The sequence below is a fragment of the Lactuca virosa genome, chromosome 7, assembly GCF_052849685.1.
Source record: "Lactuca virosa cultivar CGN04683 chromosome 7, Lactuca_virosa_CGN04683_v6, whole genome shotgun sequence".
Classification (NCBI taxonomy): domain Eukaryota; kingdom Viridiplantae; phylum Streptophyta; class Magnoliopsida; order Asterales; family Asteraceae; genus Lactuca; species Lactuca virosa.
This window is the reverse complement of record NC_136432.1, coordinates 226,371,359-226,388,563: the sequence shown is the minus strand read 5'-3', so window position 1 is coordinate 226,388,563 and position 17,205 is coordinate 226,371,359. Positions and strand designations below refer to the sequence as shown.

At 39.4% G+C, this 17,205-nt stretch overlaps 1 protein-coding gene across 1 annotated transcript; it reads right to left on the bottom strand.

The window, feature by feature from the left end:
• Positions 1-1,222: 1,222 nt before the first annotated feature.
• LOC145127610 (uncharacterized) lies at positions 1,223-6,942 on the bottom strand. The gene is made up of 5 exons (XM_079062774.1): positions 6,803-6,942; positions 6,680-6,716; positions 6,560-6,625; positions 6,293-6,467; positions 1,223-1,263 (listed from the first exon to the last, which is right to left on the bottom strand). The coding sequence occupies exons 1-5, from the start codon at positions 6,940-6,942 to the stop codon at positions 1,223-1,225; spliced, it is 459 nt and encodes a 152-aa protein (XP_078918900.1).
• Positions 6,943-17,205: the final 10,263 nt, after the last annotated feature.

The window sequence follows — 17,205 nt, the reverse complement described above, 5'->3', positions numbered from 1 at the left end:
TAATAGACTTGCCACGTGTTCCTTGAAAGTTATACCTGTAGCCGTAAAGCACGCAATGTCAGGAAAAAGTGATGAGCAATGTACCCTAGAAAAGCGCACAGTAACCAAACCGTCACATCAAACGTCAGTTCGAAAGTACCCCGTGGATACGTATCAAAAACCTTCGGCATGGAGGTTGGGCTCGTTCACTTTTGGGTTGAAAAGGGAGGTCATATGCCAGACTTGTGAAATCATCAGCCTGAATTGGTATTACTCAGAACCTCAAGGATTTCGTGAGTGCAATGTGTGCCAAAGAAAAAGATGAGAAACAAATTAAAAAAATTTGAGTCATGTGATGTCGAAAATTAAATTTCAACACAAAGGCAGTTAGATCCTAGGCAAAGATCGCTTCGCTACTTATCAAGAGAGATAATCAACAGCTTGTGTGGTTTCCCGTGAATTACAATCGATTACTTGTAGAGAAGTATCAAAGGGCTTCTTTTATCAAGTTTCGAAGGTTGTTTAAAATTTCGTTACAAATCACATCTAAACATGAGAGTGACAAGTTGTAAACGAATTTACCTGTTTGACCAGTGTAGCAGTGACAAGTAGTCTTTGGAAAATTTATTAAGTAACGAAGGTTAAGAATGACACTCATACAGAAATCATATTCTTCTAACCAAAATTATTTTTAAATCTTGTTGGGTAACAAATGTCGTGGGTTTCGAACATTTGATCAAGATCACTACAAAATAAAGAATATTATTTTGAGTATCGAAAATGGGTACTGAAACAAAAGTTTTGTTAATCTCTGGAACAGAGTTCCCCGTCAATTCCTTATGTTTCGAAAGTTTGTGTTTCACTTCCATCACGGTCTCATGATGTTAGATCATAAACACAGAGGTTTGATATGTCTAGATCCTGATTGGTTTATACCAGAAATATCTTGGGCATATGTCATTGTGTGTGATCTTGAAAGAACTTTAGGATGAAAAGGGTTGGTTAAAAGATTCGAAAGTACCACTGCTATTTATGGACCAAGCAGAAAACTCTAAACTCAATTGAGTAGAGTATGGTAGCTCAATGACTAAGGGTAATATAGCCCAGTTGGGAAGAATCCTCAGAATGAGAGATTCATTAAGGCTTCGAAACCCATTGAGTCGTGGAGGCTTGGGTCGACATGCTGCAGCATGCTTCTAGGGACATCCTAACTAGGACATAGTTTCGAAAATATACCTTTCCCTTAAGCAGCAAGCATGACCCTCCAAAAATCTTCGCTAGAAACTACACAAGAAAATATTAACAAAAACACAATAACAAATATATTTTTGGATTTTTGATTTTTGAAAAGAAAAAAAATAACGAAATTTTTTTTTTTGGTATTTTTGATATTTTTTAAAACGAAATGAAAATCTTTTTGTTGCTTTTGATATGAAATGAAAATGCAAAAATAACGAAAAATCTTTTTGGTATTTTTGTGATTGGAATTGAAAGACAAAAGTAGCGAAATTTTAAGAAATTACTAAATTAACGAAGAATTTTGTCAACCCATTGAGCATGATGTCGAAAGCGAAGCATGTCGAAGCGTTGACTATGAACAATAACCACTGAATCGACATCTTTTCGACACTTTTAGCTTGTCATTCTAACGAAGGTAGCCCAGGAACTGAATTAGCATTCATCATTCCTAAGCCATTTAATATTCTTACGAACGATTTTTCATTCAAATGTTTTGTAAAGATATCAGCAAGCTGATCAGTGGTCTTTACAAAATAAACTTCTATGTTTCCATCTTCAATATGATCTTTTATAAAATTGTAACGAAGAGCAATGTGTTTGGTTTTCAAATGTTGCACAGGGTTATGACAGATGCGAATGGCACTTTGTGAGTCATAATACAACGGAATTTTCTTCATGTTGATTGCATAATCACACAGTTGACTTTGTATCCATATGATTTGTGAAATGCAAGCAGCAACAACAACATATTCTGCTTCTGCTGTGGAAATCAACACACATGTTTGCTTTTTTGATTTCCAGCTTACTAACTTCCTATCCAATAGTTGAAACCCACCACTTATGCTCTTTCTATCAAGATTACAACCTCCTAAGTCAGCATCTGAGAATGCTTGTATGAAGAAGCCTGACTTCGAAGGATACCACAATCCTAACGAAGTTGTTCCTTTAAGATAACGAAATATGTTATTGACTGTAGTTAGATGAGATTCTCTGGGATTTGATTGGTACCTAGCACAATTGCATACAGAAAACATAATATCAGGTCGACTTGTCGTGAGGTAAAGTAACGAACCTATCATGCTTCGATACAATGTGAGATCAATAGCTGGTTGATCCAATGATTGATTTAGCCTCATTCCAACAGCCATTGGTACTCTCAGCTTCGTGTTATCCGTCATCCCAGATTTTTCCAGCAGATTTCGTGTATACTTCTCTTGATTAATAAATATGCCTTCTCTGCTTTGACGAATGTTTAATCCCAGAAAATTGTTTATCTTCCCCATCATACTCATCTCAAACTGGCTTTTCATCAAAATTTCAAATTCTCTTGACAAAGAAGGGTCAGTAGAGCCAAAAATAATATCATCGACATAAATTTGAACAAGCATAAGATGATCCCCAACTTTCTTTCAAAAGAGAGTGGGATCAACTGATCCTTGTTTAAATTTCGATTGCTTTATGAAATTGGTAAGAGTTGCATACCATGTTGTGAATAACCTTTAACTACAAGACTAGCTTTGTTTCGAACAACGTTACCTTCTTTATCAGTTTTATTTTTAAAAATCCATTTTAATCCAATCACTGACATATCTTCTGGTTTAGGAACTAGACGCCAAACTTTATTTCTTTCAAATTCAGCCAATTCAAATTGCATGCACTACAAGAAAAACGTGATTTTGCTAAGGAAGGTTACTATGGAACGTATTTTCGTTGTTAATCTGCAATGGATCGTGCTATGGAATGTCATTCCATAGCAATGTTGCTACCACATTGTATACGGATTTTATTTCTGGTAGAGAGAGTGGGAGTTGCTAGGGAAATTTTTACCGACTCCATATCTGTTGGTATTATGCTACCGATAGTGCTATGGAACAAAAATTCGTAGCAATTTTCCAACGACATTTGTTACCAAATCACTTTCATCATCGTGGTTACTATGCAACGGAGTTTGTGACGGAAACCAAATCCATATTTGAATTGCTACGGAGGTACCATTCGTAGGTATTTGTTAGGGAATTCTGCTATGGAATATGATTTCGTTTGCTTGTTTTGCTATGGAACAAAACGCGTAGCTAATTTGTGATGGCATTTGTTGGGATGTTGTATGCTTAATTAATCTTCTTATACTATGGATGAATTATTATTATGATCAATGGAATTTGTAAGATATGGTTTGAATGAAATGTTTTGAATTGGTAATATGTGGCATAAACTAATGGATAAAAAATGTAAAAATGAATTATAAAGTAGATATTGCTGGCAAGCAGACTTGAACTTATGCTTATGCTAGAAAAGGGTGCGGTTAAGCCAGTTGTTCTAATCAAGTTGTGTATAATTTATTGAAAACATAGTATATAATGAATAATTAACAACGAATTCATTACAAAGTTATTTTTAATTACATTAACCGGGCATGTTAAAGTATATATAATCTATGTAGATTAATTTTCCTTAATAACGAATTCATTACAAACTTATTTTTAATTACATTAACTACACTTCATCACAAAAATAACATGTGTTTTACGTATACTTCATCCTACTCAAACAACAAAGCAAGCAAAAATGACTAAAATGCCCTTTTAACATAACGATGTAAACACAAAACCAAAATAAAATTATAGTGGTACTATACAACTTCATATACAATACAATAAGAACACTAATATTCAATGTCCATTCTATTATCAACCATTAATATTTTTAAGAAATATACAAAACCTACCATACTCTACATACAAACGATAAACCGTGCAATATCTTTGTCGATCCTCATCCTCTTCATGGCCTATTGCGAATGCACCTTTAACAGAATGACGCGGGTCTTCACATTGGAAAGTGATGTTATTCGTTGTAAGTCTATGAACAACATCAACAGCCCGCAACAACTCTTTGGCACTATCAACAACACCCGTGTACTCCCCATCATCCGGAACTGCCCAGCCAAAATAGGCATCAAGTAATTGTAAACCTACACATTAAAATATCCATCAATTAATCCAATGTACCATTTTCAATAAAACAGTAAATATTATACAACACAACACAACTAAATATTAACCCCAAACTACAAACATGCCTTAATTAACTATATATATATATAATTTAATTTACATATATACCATATATACATACCTTCATCACATTGATGAGGCCCTCTTGAAATGTAGATCATTCCAAGCAAATAAATTGCCTCAAGATGATCTTCATCTGCTGCTTGTCTCAACAAAGTCATTCCTAAATCAAAATTGCCATAATAAAAGCACTCATCTTGTTGATAGAATAACAATATCAATATATAACATCAATGACACTAAATATTAATAAATGGTATAGATTACATATAATTACTGAAACTACACATACAAGTCCTTGTTTTAACATGGCTTCAATGTTATTATGCAATGCACATGTGCGTATAAATAAATCAGCTTTCAGATTTTTGGGACCCATTCCTTCAAACATGTCAATGCATGTTATTCTGTACACTTGAGGATCACCCCCTGCTTCATACATCTTCTTTGAACTTCAAAAAATTAAATACACAGTAAATAACAAACAAATAAGGCTTTATTTCATCAAATATACATTCATTAGTTGATGTTTATTGAGAATTACCAAAGTCTTGCAGAGACGATGTCTTTCGCAGATTTTGACCCTAATACTACAAATATCTGACTCAAAAGCTCTAGTGGGAGATCATCTAACGAACGGCGACTTCTAGTATTCGACATTCTACTTACAAAATACACATTGGAGTAGTTGATTTCAATTTTTTTTTAAATTAAGTATAACTATGAAAGACAGTGTAACAGGGTATGGAAAAAACTTACTTTATGCTGATCTGGTCGAGAGGAGTACAGGAGTCTCTATTATCGGAGAAAATCGTTTTTGAGAACGATTATCCTTCTACGATTTGGGGGTTTTAGTGTTTGTATGCAGATTTATCATCCGGAAAAGTTGAGATGTTTCGAATGGTTGAAGAACTGGAACGCCGGCGTGACGTCAGAGGTATGATGGCACCTTAACAATTTAGAGTGTAAAAAGACCAAATTGCCCCTGAAATCATTCCAAATATTTGAATACTAAGGGTATTGTGTCAAAACACATATTCAAATATTATAGCCTTTTATAGCTATTAGACTTTTGATTGTTGAAATGAAAAAGACAAAAATAACATATATATCATAATCCATAATGTAATACATTTATATTAACATTTCACCAAATTACTAGTATATATTCATGTATTAATATACATATTAAAAGTGGAACAAGATTTTAACAGTAAACTTATTTACTTTAGATTTTAGACACAATAGTTTTCTTTTGTTGCCACTTTTAGTCCCTATGTTTATAGTAACTTTTTTTACTTTGATTTTAGCCACAATACTTTTTCTTTGTTGCCACTTTTAGTCCCTATGTTTATTCCTTTTCAATTTTACCCTATGCAAAGCTTGGGTTCTCCACTAGTTGATATTAAACCAAATTACCAAGTCCAAAATAAAATACATGTTTGTTTATGCCTTTACAATTGTATTTTATATGTATTTAATACAAGGAAAGAACAAACATTTGCTACATACAACTATAATCACAATACAATATAAACACTAATATTAAAAGTCCAAAATACATTATTCAAACATTATTTAAACATCATTCAAACATCATTACAAACTTTAACTCTTTTAGTCCCTTATTAACAACACAACATATTTACTAATCAAGTAACAACATCAAATAATTACTTATCAAGTAAATTACTATATATTCGTATATTAAACCAAAAGAATCTACAAAGCATTACTTGTCATAATATGAAAGTACATATCAACAAACTACTCATAAATTATACCAAGCTCCCTAGAAAACCTAACGAAACAAGCATCCCATAAACAAATGTCACACATAAACACCCATCTGTATCCATTCACAAAAGCGTCTGACACACTACCTACAGACTTATGCAATGCACAAGATCTATGGAAGCCATGGAAGTGTACATGTTTCCTCCCCTCCCTATTTAAGTGGAGATGAACCTTAGAACAAGTTGCTCTAAGATTCCACTTACCTTTTGCTCTGCGGTAAGCATTGTTCAACATGTCCAAAGCTTCGTGCTTCCTATGTCTCCCTTCAGCCATCAGCATCATTCCCAGGACAAATGTTGAATCCAAATGTCCCAATGAAGATGCTTCTTCAAGCATCGTTTTCCCTTCATGTTCAGCTTCTAAGAAAAATAACTTCATCTGAAAAAAACATTAAACACATAATTTCTAGTTAAAGTTATGCAAAACAAGTAACAGATTTATTACTACCATGCATATATACAACAACGTACCAATCCATTCCTGAATAGAATATTTGGGTTTCTCATCTCTATGCATTTATTGACAACTGTATGTTTCTGGTCAGAGAAAACACGAAATCATAATCCATCTAACTCCATATGTTTATATACTTCATCCGTTTTTCCTGCCTCGTTGAAGAATCTGCAACTGCAAACGAAACACAATATTCGCTCGATAATGTAAAGACAACTCAAATACACTTGTGAAATAGAATGATCAAAGGCAAAACTTACACACTCTTCATCCTGAAAGCCTCGACTGCTGAAATTTTTGCCAAGTCGACTATTATTTTCTCCATCACTTCAAATGGCATGTCTGATAGCGATTTCGTTTGATTTCTTGATTGAATCTTAGATGAAGTACTGGCTTCCATAATAATAAACATTCACTAAGATAACGATTTTGCGAAATTGATTTTAGGGTTTTTTGTCTGTCGGAATTTTTAAGTTGGGGATGTTTCAAAGTGACTGAATTTCAGAGTGAAGAACTGAAACAACGTGTTTCGTCGGAAAACATTATGGCGCCTAGAAGACGTTCCATTACAAAATGACCAAATTATCCTAATACATACAATGACTCGTATTTAATTATTAATGGTAGTTTTGTAAAAACTCATATTTAAAAGAAAATTCAATTTCTATTTTAATTAATCAAGGTTGTAAAAATCGCTCGTCGGTAGCTCGGCGGTCGACTGGCGATAAGCGATTAATCAGACTCAGCAGCGATTAATCGGGGACCCTAAATTATTAATAAAATTATTTAAAAAATTAATATTTCCTACAAAATTAAGTATTTGAAAATTTTAAATTTTAATACACAACCGGCACAAATGATATATGTTGACCAATGGCCCATATGTCCTCCATATGTCAACCATGGACACCATAAGCAACTACCATGTTGACCAATGGCCCATATGTCAACCATGGAGACCATAAGCAACAACCATGTTGACCAATGGCCCATATGTCATCCATATATCAACCACGGACACCATAAGCAACAACCATGTTGACCAATGACCCATATGCCATCCATATGTCAACCATGGACACCTTAAGCAACTGCCATGTTGACCAATGGCCCATATGTCATCCATATGTCAACCATGGACACCATAAGCAACAACCATGTTGACCAATGGCCCATATGTCATCCATATATCAACCATGGACACCATAAGCAACAACCATGTTGACCAATGGCCCATATGTCATCCATATGTCAACCATGGACACCATAAGCAACAACCATGTTGACCAATGGCCCATATGTCAACCATATGTCAACCATGGACACCATAAGCAACTACCATGTTGACCAATGGCCCATATGTCATCCATATGTCAATCATGGACACCATAAGCAACTACCATGTTGACCAATGGCCCATAAGTCATCCATATGTCAACCATGGACACCTAAACCAACTACCATGTTGACCAATGGCCCATATGTCAACCATGGATACCATAAGCAACAACCATGTTGACCAATGGCCCATATGTCATCCATACGTCAACCATGGACACCATAAGCAACAACCATGTTGACCAATGGCCCATATGTCATCCATATGTCAACCATGGACACCATAAGCAACTACCATGTTGACCAATGGACCATATTTCATCCATATGTCAACCATGGACACCTTAAGCAACTACCATATTGACCAATGACCCATATGCCAACCATGGACACCATAAGCAACAACCATGTTGACCAATGGCCCATATGCCATCCATATGTCAACCATGAACACCATAAGCAACAACCATGTTGACCAATGGCCCATATGTCATCCATATTTCAACCATGGACACCATAAGCAACAACCATGTTGACCAATGGCCCATATGTCATCCATATGCCAACCATGGACACCATAAGCAACAACCATGTTGACCAATGGCCCATATGTCAACCATGGACACCTTAAGTAACTACCATGTTGACCAATGGCCCATATGTCATCCATATGTCAACCATGGACACCATAAGCAACAACCATGTTGACCAATGTCCCATATGTCATCCATGTGTCAACTATGGACACCATAAGCAACAACCATGTTGACCAATGGCCCATATGTCATCCATATGTCAACCATGGACACCATAAGCAACAACCATGTTGACCAATGGCCCATATGTTAACCATATGTCAACCATGGACACCATAAGCAACTACCATGTTGACCAATGGCCCATATGTCATCCATATGTCAATCATGGACACCATAAGCAACTACCATGTTGACCAATGGCCCATATGCCATCCATATGTTAACCATTGACACCTTAAGCAACTACCATGTTGACCAATGGCCCATATGTCAACCATGGATACCATAAGCAACAACCATGTTGACCAATGGCCCATATGTCAACCATGGACACCATAAGCAACAACCATGTTGACCAATGGCCCATATGTCATCCATATGTCAACCATGGACACCATAAGCAACTACCATGTTGACCAATGGCCCATATGTCATCCATATGTCAACCATGGACACCTTATGCAACTACCATGTTGACCAATGGCCCATATGTCAACCATGGACACCATAAGCAACAACCATGTTTACCAATGGCCCATATGTCATCCATATGTCAACCATGGACACCATAAGCAACAACCATGTTGACTAATGGCCCATATGTCATCCATATGTCAACCATGGACACCATAAGCAACAACCATGGTGACCAAAGGCCTATATGTCAACCATGGACACCTTAAGTAACTACCATGTTGACCAATGGCCCATATGTCATCCATATGTCAACCATGGACACCATAAGCAACAACCATGTTGACCAACGGCCCAGATATCATCCATATGTCAACCATGGACACCATAAGCAACAACCATGTTGACCAATGGCCCATATGTCATCCATATGTCAACCATGGACACCATAAGCAACAACCATGTTGACCAATGTCCCATATGTCAACCATGGACACCATAAGCAACAACCATGTTGACCAATGGCCCATATGTCATCCATATGTCAACCGTGGACACCTTAAGCAACTACCATGTTGACCAATGGCCCATATGTTAACCATGGACACCATAAGCAACAACCATGCTGACCAATGGCCCATATGTCATCCATATGTCAACCATGGACACCATAAGCAACAACCATGTTGACCAATGGCCCATATGTCATCCATATGTCAACCATGGACACCATAAGCAACAACCATGTTGACCAATGGCCATATGTCATCCATATGTCAAACATGGACACCATAAGCAACTACCATGTTGACCAATGGCCCATATGTCATCCATATGTCAACCATGGACACCTTAAGCAACTACCATGTTGACCAATGGCCCATATGTCAACCATGCACACCATAAGCAACAACCATGTTGACCAATGACCCATATGTCATCCATATGTCAACCATGGACACCATAAGCAACAAACATGTTGACCAATGGCCCTTATTTCATCTATATGTCAACCATGGACACCATAAGCAACTACCATGTTGACCAATGGCCCATATTTCATCCATATCTCAACCATGGACACCTTAAGCAACTACCATGTTGACCAATGGCCCATATGTCAAGCATGGGCACCATAAGCAACAACCATGTTGACCAATGGCCCATATGTCATCCATATGTCAACCATGGACACCATAAGCAACAACCATGTTGACGAATGGCCCATATGTCATCCATATGTCAAACATGGACACCATAAGCAACTACCATGTTGACCAATGGCCCATATGTCATCCATATGTCAACCATGGACACCTTAAGCAACTACCATATTGACCAATGGCCCATATGTCAACCACGGACACCATAAGCAACAACCATGTTGGCGATTGGCCCATATGTCATCCATATGTCAACCATGGACACCATAAGCAACAACCATGTTGACCAATGGCCCATTTGTCAACCATGGACACCATAAGCAACAACCATGTTGACCAACGGCCCATATATCATCCATATGTCAACCATGGACACCATAAGCAACTACCATGTTGACTAATGGCCCATATGTCATCCATATGTCAACCATGGACACCTTAAGCAACTACCATATTGACCAATGGCCCATATGTCAACCATGGAGACCATAAGCAACAACCATGTTGACCAATGGCCCATATGTCATCCATATATCAACCACGGACACCATAAGCAACAACCATGTTGACCAATGACCCATATGCCATCCATATGTCAACCATGGACACCTTAAGCAACTGCCATGTTGACCAATGGCCCATATGTCATCCATATGTCAACCATGGACACCATAAGCAACAACCATGTTGACCAATGGCCCATATGTCATCCATATATCAACCATGGACACCATAAGCAACAACCATGTTGACCAATGGCCCATATGTCATCCATATGTCAACCATGGACACCATAAGCAACAACCATGTTGACCAATGGCCCATATGTCAACCATATGTCAACCATGGACACCATAAGCAACTACCATGTTGACCAATGGCCCATATGTCATCCATATGTCAATCATGGACACCATAAGCAACTACCATGTTGACCAATGGCCCATAAGTCATCCATATGTCAACCATGGACACCTAAACCAACTACCATGTTGACCAATGGCCCATATGTCAACCATGGATACCATAAGCAACAACCATGTTGACCAATGGCCCATATGCCATCCATACGTCAACCATGGACACCATAAGCAACAACCATGTTGACCAATGGCCCATATGTCATCCATATGTCAACCATGGACACCATAAGCAACTACCATGTTGACCAATGGACCATATTTCATCCATATGTCAACCATGGACACCTTAAGCAACTACCATATTGACCAATGACCCATATGCCAACCATGGACACCATAAGCAACAACCATGTTGACCAATGGCCCATATGCCATCCATATGTCAACCATGAACACCATAAGCAACAACCATGTTGACCAATGGCCCATATGTCATCCATATTTCAACCATGGACACCATAAGCAACAACCATGTTGACCAATGGCCCATATGTCATCCATATGCCAACCATGGACACCATAAGCAACAACCATGTTGACCAATGGCCCATATGTCAACCATGGACACCTTAAGTAACTACCATGTTGACCAATGGCCCATATGTCATCCATATGTCAACCATGGACACCATAAGCAACAACCATGTTGACCAATGTCCCATATGTCATCCATGTGTCAACTATGGACACCATAAGCAACAACCATGTTGACCAATGGCCCATATGTCATCCATATGTTAACCATGGACACCATAAGCAACAACCATGTTGACCAATGGCCCATATGTCAACCATATGTCAACCATGGACACCATAAGCAACTACCATGTTGACCAATGGCCCATATGTCATCCATATGTCAATCATGGACACCATAAGCAACTACCATGTTGACCAATGGCCCATATGCCATCCATATGTTAACCATTGACACCTTAAGCAACTACCATGTTGACCAATGGCCCATATGTCAACCATGGATACCATAAGCAACAACCATGTTGACCAATGGCCCATATGTCAACCATGGACACCATAAGCAACAACCATGTTGACCAATGGCCCATATGTCATCCATATGTCAACCATGGACACCATAAGCAACTACCATGTTGACCAATGGCCCATATGTCATCCATATGTCAACCATGGACACCTTATGCAACTACCATGTTGACCAATGGCCCATATGTCAACCATGGACACCATAAGCAACAACCATGTTGACCAATGGCCCATATGTCATCCATATGTCAACCATGGACACCATAAGCAACAACCATGTTGACCAATCGCCCATATGTCATCCATATGTCAACCATGGACACCATAAGCAACAACCATGGTGACCAAAGGCCTATATGTCAACCATGGACACCTTAAGTAACTACCATGTTGACCAATGGCCCATATGTCATCCATATGTCAACCATGGACACCATAAGCAACAACCATGTTGACCAACGGCCCAGATATCATCCATATGTCAACCATGGACACCATAAGCAACAACCATGTTGACCAATGGCCCATATGTCATCCATATGTCAACCATGGACACCATAAGCAACAACCATGTTGACCAATGTCCCATATGTCAACCATGGACACCATAAGCAACAACCATGTTGACCAATGGCCCATATGTCATCCATATGTCAACCGTGGACACCTTAAGCAACTACCATGTTGACCAATGGCCCATATGTTAACCATGGACACCATAAGCAACAACCATGCTGACCAATGGCCCATATGTCATCCATATGTCAACCATGGACACCATAAGCAACAACCATGTTGACCAATGGCCCATATGTCATCCATATGTCAACCATGGACACCATAAGCAACAACCATGTTGACCAATGGCCATATGTCATCCATATGTCAATCATGGACACCATAAGCAACTACCATGTTGACCAATGGCCCATATGTCATCCATATGTCAACCATGGACACCTTAAGCAACTACCATGTTGACCAATGGCCCATATGTCAACCATGCACACCATAAGCAACAACCATGTTGACCAATGACCCATATGTCATCCATATGTCAACCATGGACACCATAAGCAACAAACATGTTGACCAATGGCCCATATTTCATCTATATGTCAACCATGGACACCATAAGCAACTACCATGTTGACCAATGGCCCATATTTCATCCATATCTCAACCATGGACACCTTAAGCAACTACCATGTTGACCAATGGCCCATATGTCAAGCATGGACACCATAAGCAACAACCATGTTGACCAATGGCCCATATGTCATCCATATGTCAACCATGGACACCATAAGCAACAACCATGTTGACGAATGGCCCATATGTCATCCATATGTCAACCATGGACACCATAAGCAACTACCATGTTGACCAATGGCCCATATGTCATCCATATGTCAACCATGGACACCTTAAGCAACTACCATATTGACCAATGGCCCATATGTCAATCACGGACACCATAAGCAACAACCATGTTGGCGATTGGCCCATATGTCATCCATATGTCAACCATGGACACCATAAGCAACAACCATGTTGACCAATGGCCCATTTGTCAACCATGGACACCATAAGCAACAACCATGTTGACCAACGACCCATATATCATCCATATGTCAACCATGGACACCATAAGCAACTACCATGTTGACTAATGGCCCATATGTCATCCATATGTCAACCATGGACACCTTAAGCAACTACCATATTGACCAATGGCCCATATGTCAACCATGGACACCATAAGCAACAACCATGTTGGCCAATGGCCCATATGTCATCCATATGTCAACCATGGACACCATAAGCAACAACCATGTTGACCAATGGCCCATATGTCAACCATGGACACCATAAGCAACAACCATGTTGACCAATGGCCCATATGTCATCCATATGTCAACCATGGATACCTTAAGCAACTACCATGTTGACCAATGGCCCATATGTCATCCATATGTCAACCATGGACACCATAAGCAACAACCATGTTGACCAATGGCCCATATGTCATCCATATGTCAACCATGGACACCTTAAGCAACTACCATGTTGACCAATGGCCCATATGTCAACCATGCACACCATAAGCAACAACCATGTTGACCAATGACCCATATGTCATCCATATGTCAACCATGGACACCATAAGCAACAAACATGTTGACCAATGGCCCATATTTCATCTATATGTCAACCATGGACACCATAAGCAACTACCATGTTGACCAATGGCCCATATTTCATCCATATCTCAACCATGGACACCTTAAGCAATTACCATGTTGACCAATGGCCCATATGTCAAGCATGGACACCATAAGCAACAACCATGTTGACCAATGGCCCATATGTCAACCGTGGACACCATAAGCAACAACCATGTTGACGAATGGCCCATATGTCATCCATATGTCAACCATGGACACCATAAGCAACAACCATGTTGACCAATGGCCCATATGTCATCCATATGTCAACCATGGACACCTTAAGCAACTACCATGTTGACCAATGGCCCATATGTCAACCATGCACACCATAAGCAACAACCATGTTGACCAATGACCCATATGTCATCCATATGTCAACCATGGACACCATAAGCAACAAACATGTTGACCAATGGCCCATATTTCATCTATATGTCAACCATGGACACCATAAGCAACTACCATGTTGACCAATGGCCCATATGTCATCCATATGTCAACCATGGACACCTTAAGCAACTACCATATTGACCAATGGCCCATATGTCAACCATGGACACCATAAGCAACAACCATGTTGGCCAATGGCCCATATGTCATCCATATGTCAACCATGGACACCATAAGCAACAACCATGTTGACCAATGGCCCATATGTCAACCATGGACACCATAAGCAACAACCATGTTGACCAACGGCCCATATATCATCCATATGTCAACCATGGACACCATAAGCAACTACCATGTTGACCAATGACCCATATGTCATCCATATGTCAACCATGGACACCTTAAGCAACTACCATATTGACCAATGGCCCATATGTCAACCATGGACACCATAAGCAACAACCATGTTGGCCAATGGCCCATATGTCATCCATATGTCAACCATGGACACCATAAGCAACAACCATGTTGACCAATGTCCCATATGTCAACCATGGACAAATTAAGCAACAACCATGTTGACCAATGGCCTATATGTCATCCATATGTCAACCATGGACACCTTAAGCAACTACCATGTTGACCAATCGCCCATATGTCAACCATGGATACCATAAGCAACAACCATGTTGACCAATGGCCCATATGTCATCCATATCTCAACCATGGACACCATAAGCAACAACCATGTTGAGCAATGGCCCATATGTCATCAATATGTCAACCATGGACAACATAAGCAACTACCATGTTGACTAATGGCCCATATCTCATCCATATGTCTACCATGGACACCTTAAGCAACTACCATGTTGACCAATGGCCCATATGTCAACCATGGACACCATAAGCAACAACCATGTTGACCAATGGCCCATATGTCATCCATATGTCAACCATGGACACCATAAGCAACAACCATGTTGACCAATGTCCCATATGTCATCCATATGTCAACCATGGACACCATAAGCGACATCCATGTTGACCAATGGCCCATATGTCATCCATATGTCAACCATGGACACCTTAAGCAACTACCATGTTGACCAATGGCCCATATGTCAACCATGGACACCATAAGCAACAACCATGTTGACCAATGGCCCATATGTCATCCATATGTCAACCATGGACACCATAAGCAACAACCATGTTGACCAATGGCCCATATGTCATCCATATGTCAACCATAGACACCATAAGCAACAACCATGTTGACCAATGGCCCATATGTCAACCATATGTCAACCATGGACACCTTAAGCAACTACCATGTTGTCTAATGGCCCATATGTCATCCATATGTCAACCATGGACACTATAAGCAACAACCATGTTGACCAACGGCCTATATATCATCCATATGTCAACCATGGACACCATAAGCAACAACCATGTTGACCAATGGCCCATATGTCATCCATATATCAACCGTGGACACCATAAGCAACAACCATGGTTACCAATGGCCCATATGTCATGCATATGTCAACCATGGACACCATAAGCAACAACCATGTTGACTAATGGCCCATATGTCATCCATATGCCAACCATGGACACCTTAAGCAACTACCATGTTGACCAATGGCCCATATGTCAACCATGGACACCATAAGCAACAATAATGTCGACCAATGGCCCATATGTCATCTATATGTCAACCATGGACACCTTAAGTAACTACCATGTTGACCAATGGCCCATACGTCAACCATGGACACCATAAGCAACAACCATGTTGACCAATGGCCCATATATCATCCATATGTCAACCATGGACACCATAAGCAACAACCATGTTGACCAATGGCCCATATATCATCCATATGTCAACCATGGACACCATAAGCAACAACCATGTTGACCAACGGCCCATATATCATCCATATGTCAACCATGGACACCATAAGCAACTACCATGTTGACCAATGGCCCATATGTCATCCATATGTCAACCATGGACACCTTAAGCAACTACCATATTGACCAATGGCCCATATGCCAACCATGGTCACCATAAGCAACAACCATGTTGGCCAATGGCCCATATGTCATCCATATGTCAACCATGGACACCATAAGCAACAACCATGTTGACCAATGGCCCATATGTCATCCATATGTCAACCATGGACACCATAAGCAACAACCATGTTGACCAATGGCCCATATGTCATCCATATGTCAACCATGGATACCTTAAGCAACTACCTTGTTGACCAATGGCCCATATGTCATCCATATGTCAACCATGGACACCATAAGCAACAACCATGTTGACCAATGGCCCATATGTCATCCATATGTCAACCATGGACACCATAAGCAACAACCATGTTGACCAATGTCCCATATGTCAACCATGGACAAAT